General features: G+C 35.5%; 1 protein-coding gene across 1 annotated transcript; it reads left to right on the top strand.

Annotated features, from left to right (window-relative positions):
- Positions 1-434: 434 nt before the first annotated feature.
- LOC131076684 (pentatricopeptide repeat-containing protein At1g12300, mitochondrial) lies at positions 435-2844 on the top strand. The gene has a single exon (XM_058013984.2). It carries the CDS (start codon positions 585-587, stop codon positions 2412-2414), a length of 1830 nt encoding a protein of 609 aa, XP_057869967.2. The 5' UTR covers positions 435-584; the 3' UTR covers positions 2415-2844.
- Positions 2845-10629: the final 7785 nt, after the last annotated feature.

Here is a 10629-nt window from a genome sequence, read left to right as displayed (position 1 = left end):
TAACATACAATTGTATTTAATTGATAATTGATTTTGATAGAATAAATACTTGAATGTAGTGTTCATATATTTATTTGAAAAAAATCAAATGGATGATGAGAATATGATTAAATACCTAAGTTAATTGGACTACTATGCAATTAATAATCTAATAAATGGATAAATGAGAGTTTGAAGTTTTTGTTTAAATACATAAAAGACTAGTAACACAAAATTTATACATTAAGTGATAGAGTCATTGGTCATTAAGAATGCTTTAAATATGTAGACTCTAAATGGGATCAAGTACACCTCATGGACGCCCTACATAATGTGACACATGGATTTATCTTCACGATACAAAGGTTATTATTATTATTAACCTTCCACACTCTTCGACGTACTCATTGCCCACCAAGATGCAATTAAATCTTAGGCGCTTTTGCCAATTTTATAAAAGATGGGGTAGTTTTATATCCTGAGAGGTGGGATTATATTTGCTTTTATGTTTATTTATTTGTTGACGGAACAAGGTTAACTGACGAGTAATTTTTTAGGGTTTCATTCTGCTCTGCCCACTGCTCGTTAACGAGCATGAAGATGAGATGATGCACAACTGGGAATGGATCCGCCCTCTCTTTAAACAGGTAGCTTCTCCTCCCCATTCTTCAAAACAATATAAAACCTCATCTCAACACACACTCAAACAGGAGAAATTGCCTCACAAATTTAATGTTGTGCCGTTCGCTCAGTCCATTACTGCCCTCTGTAAATTGGGAAACACAAACAATGCATGGGAACTTTTACATTCAGCCATAACTAAACGCCTTCCTCTCAATGTTGTTACCTTCAACGCGCTTTTAGATGGGCTTGGAAACTCTGGTGATTTCTTTAGAATCAACTACCTTCTTGTTGAAATGAAAGAGATGGAAATAAATCCAAATGTTATCACTTATAGCACCCTCATAAAGGCTTTGTGTAAATGGGATCAAATTGAGGAAGCACTTGGGATTTTGCACAAAATGAGGCATGCTTGTTGTTTTCCTAACATTGTTACATACAGCACTCTGATTGATAGGATCTGCAAAAGAGGTAAAGTAGATGAAGCACTTGTTTTATTTGCTGAGATGATACAAGCTGGCATTTCCCCTAATATTATTGTGCGCAATACACTAATTAATGGTCTCTGCAATGCGGGGAGAGAAGATGAAGCTGTGAGGTTAGTAGCTGGAATGAAATATAGTTATTGTTCTCCAAATATAGTTACATATGCCACCCTGATTGATGGTCTTTGCAAAGTAGAAAGAGTAGATGAAGCCCTAGGATTAATAGCTAAAATGGTAGAAGATGGTCATTTTTTTAGCAGCTACATTTATAATATCATGATAAATGGCTTTTCCAAGGCTGGAAAAGTGGACAAAGCCTACAATCTGTTTGTACAAATGATGGAGTTCGGTCCTTTGCCCAATGAAGTGACATTTAGTACAGTTATTAATGGACTGTGCAAAGATGGTAGGATGGACAAGGCTTGGGATTGTTTCCATGACATGTCCAAAAAGGGTTTACAGCCAAATGTAATTACTTATAATTCTTTGATACGTGGTCTATGTGAATTAAATGAGGTCGAAGAGGCTCAAAAGTTGTTCAATGAGATGCTAAGGGAAGGTTGCTCCCCAGATGTTGTTACCTACAGCATTCTAATTGGTGGTTTATGTCAGGGTAACAGAGAAAGAAAAGCATTTACGCTTATTTCTGAGATGGAAAACAGGGGACTTGTTCCTGATGTAATAGCATATACTACGCTAATACGTGCATTCTGTAGAACAAGAGACATGAACATGGTAGGAAAGATGTTAGAGGAGATGGAAACAAGGGATGTGAAACCTGATGAAGTGACATACAACATTGTCATTGATGGTCTGTGCAAGGCAGGGGATCTTTCTAGAGCACTTTCACTCATGAAGAAGATGCCAGATGAAGGCTTGACTCCTAATGCAACCACTTACGCTTGTCTGATTGATGCCCATTGTAAAATTGGTGAAATAGATAAGGCCTTGAAGTATTTTTTTTCAAACATGAAAGTGATTGGTATTACTCCAACTGTCGTAATCTACAACATATTGATTGATTATTTTTGCAAGGAAAACGAAATTGATATGGCTTTCTCAATGCTTAATGAGATGAGATCAAAGGATTTGGTTCCAGATGTTATCACATACCATATTTTATTACGCGCCTTCCGGAGAAGACAGGACCTTGAAAAAACTCTTTTGTTGATGGATCGAATGAAGAAAGTAGGCTGTGCCCCATGTGATGCAATTGTCAGAATACTTGACTGGCTGCTTGATGTTGGTCAAAAGAAAACATTGAGAGACTTTGTAAATGATGATTCTTTTATTAGTTCAACAGAATCTGTGCAACGTGGCATTTTGTAAAATAGTTTACGTGCCTTTTCTACTCTTCCATGTTTTTCATACATCCCTATTAGAGTTGTTTTAACATTATTACAAAGCTCCCGTTTCAGCGTAGGTAGGCCTTTGTTGCTACACCATTTGTGTAATTTCTATATTGATTCTCATCTATTTTTCTGATTTAATTTCTCTGTTTTTATCTGCATCAGAAGATTTATTGGATCGAATGTTTGTGCTCTTGGCACCTCTAATGTTTGTTGTCTTGAAACGTTTACATTTTCATGCCTTTCGCTTCCAATCTCCTGCTAATTCACACTCTTTTGCCCTCATTCACTATTTCTTCTTTTCCTCTGTGGTTTAACAGCTGTAACAAGTTGTTTGATCATCGCATTTTCTTGGTAGATGTGGTCTCTTTCACAGCTTCCTTTTACTTTTCATCTGGCTGTGCTGAATTTTGTAACTTGTTTCTCTCCCTACAGGTACCTGCTGCACTCTAACCCGAAAAGTTGAAAAGGAAATTTTGAAAGGTAGTCAATCTCCAGAATCATCAATACATTAGCCTTACTCCATTATATTTGGGTCATCACTTCCTCTTTACTCTTTACTTGTAGCCCTTTACTTTATTAGGCTAGAAGCACAGAATGTCTGACAACCAAACATAAATTCAGCACTAACATCACATTCCCTTCTCTCACTGTCCATTTAAATCTGTCAACAGTAATGGGAATAATGAATGAGGGAGACTGAACAAAGAACACCGCAGACAACAAAGCCCTTTTACTCTTTTCAAATAAATATCTTTTCTTGTGTCCAACTGGGCATTCATTGACGAGTGGCTTAGAAGCCGGTTAAACGTGAGGGTTTCAATGAGATCCTTCAGATTATAAAGTTCTTCGTTGTTTTGTATACTCTTAGAATTCACACAGGTTTGCTTTAAATCTAATGCCCTCCCTTCTTACAGTTTGTAATGCTTTTTTATTCAGATGAGGATACGTCAAGGGTGCAGAAATTAGGTATAGCCAGTATGTTTTAACTTTTATGTGATGCCAATAGATATTTGTTTCTTTGTTCTGATTTATCAAACTCTTTATCTTTTTTAATTTAGTGCCTCAATACAGGTAAGTGGAATTTCTTATTTTCGTATCTAGAATAAACTAAGATTCGATGAAATTTCTCTGTATATTTGTGTGAGGTTATGCTTGTGAAATGTGTGTGCTGTGTTGCTAGAATCTATGGCATGTTTCAATTGTTTTATCTATTACCCCACGAAATCCAGTGATAAAATCTAAGAGCTCTCACAAATTCATGTACATGGTCACTCACTAGGCAGAATTGGAGAGTTAATGAAATCTTCAACCTCCTTAATTTGTATATAGTGCTATTTGCTAATCTATTGCATTTTTTATTTCAAAATCAATCATTTGCGTGCAAATATTATCAAAATATTTGTGAGAGGAATTTGTATGTTGAGCCATAACTGGCCATACTATACTAAATTTCAGAGTTACCCCGGGATGCATCCCCGACCTGAAAACCCCCGTCTCTGTCCCGGGGACGTTTCGGGGACTTGGGGACGGTCAGGGGACGTTTCCCCCCGTCCCCAAATTGCCCTGTTTTTTGAGGGGACGTCCCCGAAATGGGGGGATGCCTGCCCTAGCTCTAGGGGACGTCCGTACGTCCCGGGGACAGCTGGGGACAGCTGGGACGTCCCCAATCCGCCCCCGGGACAGCCAGATGTCCCCCATTCTAAGACCCTTAAAAAATATTAAAAAAATTTAAAAAGTTTTATTTTTAATTTTTTATTTAAATTTTCTAATAGAGGCCCCTTATTAATTCAAATTGTTATTAAAAATAAAAAAAATTAAAAGACAAGATTAATTAAATTTAAAATCTATTAATTTAATTCATAATTTTGACAATGAAACTATATGGCAGCAGTGTAGACTTTGGGCATTTTGACACAGATTAAAAAATCTCCAAACTTGGCAAGTCGATAGAAGTAGGGAAAATTTAACCTCCGAGTCTATTGATATGCATATTGACAATGCGAATGAATTGAAATTCTGATTTATGAATGGATAATTGCATATTGTCTATTGAGTATTAACAATGTTGTATGTTCAGAATTTACATTCTAAAATGTTTTCAACTTTTCATAGTATCATACACATGCTATATCCATGTTTTATTGTTTTCATATGAATATATTGTATGTATGCATGCTTTATCCATGTTTTCATATGAACATTTAGAATTTTGAAATTTTCCTATATTTTATATAGCCGTCCCCCTTTGCCGTCCCCCGCCATCCCCAAATTTGGCAAAAAAATTTGCCGTCCCGGAAACGTGTCCCGCCCTCCCCTGCCGTCCCGGGGACTCAGGGTAACTTTGCTAAATTTATATTGTTGACCTTTCAAACGTATACTTATGAAGGAGTATATAATCGGGCTATACTGCTGAGGGTGGTGGTGTCTGAAATTTTAAAGTGATTATGTGCACTTGTGAAAGGACTGTGAAAGGGTTGCATCCTATGCTTTTTGACAAATCTATCCTTGGTCGACCATATACTCTTCTGTCACCTGCTTGGCCAACACATGAAGGGAAGCCTGATATACCTAGTCTGGAGCAGGGCATGAGGGGTTTAAGGATGAATTTCTGCCTGCAACTAGGGTTTTAGTGACCCTATTACTCAGCCGAGTCATGAACTCACCTTATTCGAACTATTCAAAGTGGGCTGCTGCAAGCTGTTTCAAATTTGATGTATTTTAAGACTGTAGCAATCACTATCATTTCTGTGAGCATCTACAGGATTATCATGGAGGGTGTGCACGTTTGAGAAGGGGGCAGTTAAAGCCTATCTAGTCTGTAGTGACATTCAACAGCACTTCATTCTATTTTCCAGCATCTTGGGGTTATAATTGCTCCATATTAATTTGTGAATGCATGGTATTCAATTCCAGCAGTGGTATTAATGCAATATATGTTAGTAAATCTGAGTACATTGTGTTTAATGAAATTATGTCGTGATTCTATCATGTAATGGGTATATATATCAGCTCTATCTCATTTGTTCGATGGTCATCTTTGTCCAATACATACATTAACATACAACAACGAACAATACACCTAAAACATTACATATCTGCCAGTCTGCATTTTATTAAACATTGCCAAAATATACAAAATTTTAGCTTGGAACTATACAAGAACAATTTGACCACCCCACTGCATCTCCTACAGCACTCGGATACCTGCTTTTCGCCTAAGGTTTCAATCAATATAGGGTTCCGCTTAGCATAAACCAATGTGTTGTATCAACAACCTTAAACACTTTTATAGTTGTATAGATATTATGACATATTTTAAAGTTAGCATAGCAAATGTTAACTTGTAGAGATATAACTGTAAGGGTTTCTGTCACGTTTAGGTAATTATTTTTCTGATATCTCAAAATGAGGCATCTAAAGGGCGCCCGCATAATCAACCCAGATTTTGTAACTTAGCTAAAATATGTGTTGCAGCAATCCAGAACTGTTAGCTGTCTATTAAACTCTTCTCTCAAGATTTCTATTAAACTGTCAAGTTGGAGTCATCAAAGGTAACTTTATGTAATTTCAATATATGAATTTTTTTTAACTATCATCATGATGTGTAAGCATCTTTGGTAGAAGGTAATATTGCATCATCAAAAATAGTGCCCATTAGTAAAAAATTCCGTAGTTGAATAAACTTGGAAGTACTAGCAATTTATTTCTTTATCAATTTCTTGATTGAAGAGTACGATCTTGTAATCATTTGTTGGAGTCACTCGAACTCTCATATAATCACATTTCTTCACTTGATATTATTAATCAATTATAACAAATCTATCATCTTCACATCACATTTTGGGGAAATCATATTCATATATACAGACAGACACACACACACTCCGAGCAATTTTAATAGAAAGTGAAGACATATTGGAAGTCTATTTTTTTAATGAATTTTCAACCTTCAAATGATAGAAAATAACTTCGATAGAGGTTTATAGGTACATCTTATTGCCAAAAAAATGGCCTTCTCTACTAGATATGAGATTATGCAAACTATTTATTCCAAAATAAATTTGAAGGAGATTAAGTTGTTTAATGGAAGGTCAATGCTTCATCGATAGTCTTTTTTATCATCATAAGATAGTAGCTATAATTCATTATTTAAGTCGGATCGTAAGTCTACGATATAAAGGTTGTTTAATTGATATAGGGGCATTACCCGTGGACTATGAGCAACCCTATTTTCTGTCATAATTTGAAATTATATTTACATGTTTTAGGAATCATTCAACTAACTATTTGTTGCATTAAAACCTAGCTAGAATGAGCATGAGAGTAAGTGTTTTCAAATTCTACCTAGGCCACTCCTATCAATAAATGCATCCATTTTGGTGCTCAGACAAGGATTGGGCATGATTTTGGCACTCGTACACATTAGGGGAAGGATATGGAATTCCTCACTTAGCAAGATTGTATGTTTGAAAAGAGTTTTTGAGAAGAGGAAGTGACACAAGAAAAGAGAGAGGGAAGAGATAATCACCATTGTAGAAATATTGAGTTTTTGTTTTAAAAACAAGGAGAAACAATAAAGATTAGTGTGGACGAATAGATGAGATTAAAGGAGAGAAACACATGTGAGAGAAAAATAAGGGAAGGTGCATGAAATGAAATATAAAGACAAAGGATGAGAAAATGAGAGGTCATGTATGCGAAGAAATAAGGTAGAATTTATCTCAACAAGGTAGGCCTTCGATCCAAAAGGATGTGGTTTATCTTTATGCTACAAGAATTGATGAAAAGGAAGTGTGAGGAGATAAGTTAACAATGGAAAGGGGTACATCCTTGGTACAAAAGTATTCCAAGGAAAGAGTAGAATGCACAAGATTGGAAAAAGAGGCCACATTTCCAATAGTTTGATTCTTTATTCATAGTGAGGTCATGAAACAAAGAAAACATACAAAGGGAAAATTTGGATGGAAAGAGACACACGAGAAGAAAAATTAGCTCAAAGTAGGGCATGAGCAAGGGAGGAATGCAATAGAACACTCATGAATGTTTTGATAAAATTTTAGATCATCACTTGGACTTTTTGTGAGCATATAAAAGAGTGGGACAAAATTTTCAATGGATGATATTTGAGAGTTTTGGTCTTGGAAGGTGTAAGCCCTTGATAAACAAAGGAGCTCCATGTATTGGTTGTCAAAAAGAGCTTCATGTTGAGAGAGAGGCATTCCATGTGAATAAGAGTACATATATGCTATGATGAGGCAGTGAAGATTTAATCACTTTTATTTTGTAATATAGTAGTTACATGCAAATTCTTGCAAGTTGGATTTTGAACCATGTAAATGATTGTATGGTTATTTTATTTGTCTCTTAAAGTGAAGTTTGTGAGTCATTGTTGATGCTTAATTTAAGGTTCCATTGTCCATTTTTCTAATACTTGTCTACTTGTGCTTTTGGGAGGTATATGTATGTGTGTGCATTTGTTACTTGCAACAATATGGCTGAGCACAAAGTCCAAGTTGAGTAACCCATAACAATTGAAAAAAGATGACATAAAGTGTAGAAGGTCACTTGCAATACCTATAGTGTGAGGTGTGGGTCTAAAAGAATGTATTGATCAATAGTAGGATTACTCACAACTAAAAAATATTTTCCTAAAATATTTTATGATCATTGCTTACACCAAGCAACCTTGTTCTAGATACGAGTGTGTGGTTTTGAGTTTTCAATAACTACCATGATAGGTATACCATAATTAATCAATCCCCTAACCTTGATTAATAGTTGGTATTAGAGTGGGTTTTTATTCTACAAGTACTAGAGGAGAAGAATGAATTTCGAAGGTGTTCACTTATAGAAGGTAGGTAGAGAGAAAAGATTTAGAAATTAATAGTGAGAGCAACATATTTTAACAAGGAGTTGTGAAAGAAGAGATGTCCCAAAGAGGATTTTTTTCTAATGCCATTAGGAGAGGTAACATGGACAATCTAGTGTCTAGAGGAGTGCAACACATAAACAATTAATGAACAACACATCAACAACAATATTTTCTATGTGGAAAACCCAAATAGGGAAAAACCATGGTGAGTACTTGCCCACAAAAATATATCCAGTATGAATATCAAATTGCAAAGGGAAGAGCTAACTGCTTCGAACTTTCTATCTAAGGCTAATTGCTCATGGAGCAAGATACAAAAGAGGACTTGCAAAACTTGAAGTGAATTGCACTTAGGGCAAGATACAAAAAATGATATGAAAAAAAAAAGAATCTCTTGATCATGAAGATGTCCTTGAACTCTGCATCAAGCGACCAACATCAACACACAACTCAATCTTCAACTGTCCACACTTTGTCTCATAACTTTGCTACAGTCTTAACACAACTTGCATATCATTCAAACACAACTCTTCTTTGCTTCACTCTTTACCTCATCATCTACACTCTCTCACATTCCATACATTAACTCAAACATACAAATGTCTTATATACAAGATAGAACATCAAAACTTGAATCAAGTTGGCTTGAACCAAAATATCTTCCGAGCCAAAAATACACACATTGATCCACTCTAGGAGAAAGAGAGAACCAGAACACATCTTCCAGTGATCAATACACTAATCCACAATCACTGTAACCAAACCGACAACATATCCACATACTATGCATCGATGAAAACATACTCTCCAATGCAAATTACTCAAATATGGATCTCCACACGCTACAATGAGACCCATAATATATCACACAAGCTCCCATAGATCATATCCAGACTTGACAATAGGTCAACCATAAAATATCACAACCAACAAAGAATAATACCACAATACTCATAGAACACAAAGATGTTTCCGGACCTTAGAACAAACATATCCATGGAACCAAAACCATAACCAATAAAGATTACAATAATACTCAACATCAATAACACTTTTCGAACTTGAACACTTTTAGAGCAACCAATAAAACAACTACATCATCAACACAACAAGATAACTCTACACCACGAACATTTTGAAACAAAACCAAAACAAGTTTGACATCAATGACAAAACATGCAATCACAAACTTCCAATAGGTGCTTCATCTTTTGATGCCTAATGCATGTTCTGATTTTGCTCACACCATCCACAAACTTGCATTTTCATCTCTTTCTTTGCCTTTCCTCCAAACTTGGTCCTTTCAATTAGGCCCATTTTTGGTCCACATAACAATCATCTCATATGAGTGGGAAATCTGATCCCATGTTAGCTTGCTTCGAAAATTCAATTAATTTCCGATCAGTCAAGTATAAAAAGAGGTCTACCCCTCTCATTTGAAACCTAACATCATTCAAGATCTAAATTACATTCTAGCAAATTCAAGTGAGCAAGCATTGGAGCAGAGGTGAAATCAAGTTTATGCATTCAAGATGGCATCCATGATCAACCTTCTTTGAAGACATTTTACAAGATATCCTAAAAACCTTGCATGAGGATCAAACAAAAAATTATCAAAGTATACATTTCAATTACAAGTATTTTACTTTAAATTTGACCTTTTCCTTAAAAGGAAAGCATTTTGCAGTAATTTTCATTTAAATTTCTAGGTTAATTCCTAAACTCAAGTTTGGCCTAAGACAAACCCCTATCTACAACATCTTTCCCTCTCTTTTTGTGTGTAGGAAAGGGTTCAGGAGCTACACTTACGGATTCCGACAAAGTCGACAACGAGGAATAGGTTCACTTTTCGATGGAGTGAAATTTGGAGGATTGGGGAAAATCTATACCACTTGTTCCTGAAAATTAGGCAAAATTTCTAGGAACAGGTTCTAAACCTCTTCTTTTGACCAAATCTTAGTTTGTGGCTCTGTGGGATATATGTAACAATCTGTTTTTGATAATCTACTTCAATTATTCATTGTTTTACCCTAATTCCTTAATTACCTTCCAATTTCAACTAAGAAAGAGGGTAAAAAAGAAATAAACAATGAATCTATTCATAATTTCAACCCTTTCCTTATTTTGATTGTGGCTAGATCTATTGGGTTCACCCCTCTTTCAATGTTTTGGCCGATTTGGTTAGTTAGTGGTTTTATTAAATGAAACCCCGATTCCGAATTTCCACTAGAACATTTTTGGTGAATCCGACTTCTTTCATGCCTGTTTGTAATTTATTGTTTCAAGTATGATTTGTATGCACTTTAACATTCAAATTCGC

The sequence above is a fragment of the Cryptomeria japonica genome, chromosome 4, assembly GCF_030272615.1.
Source record: "Cryptomeria japonica chromosome 4, Sugi_1.0, whole genome shotgun sequence".
Lineage (NCBI taxonomy): Eukaryota > Viridiplantae > Streptophyta > Pinopsida > Cupressales > Cupressaceae > Cryptomeria > Cryptomeria japonica.
The sequence above is the reverse complement of the archived record's forward strand: the minus strand, read 5'-3'. Positions and strand labels throughout refer to the sequence as shown.

Bases quoted from the DNA above. Each gene is read 5' to 3' on its own strand.
- LOC131076684 (XM_058013984.2), top strand. From the start codon at position 585: ATGATGCACAACTGGGAATGGATCCGCCCTCTCTTTAAACAGGTAGCT.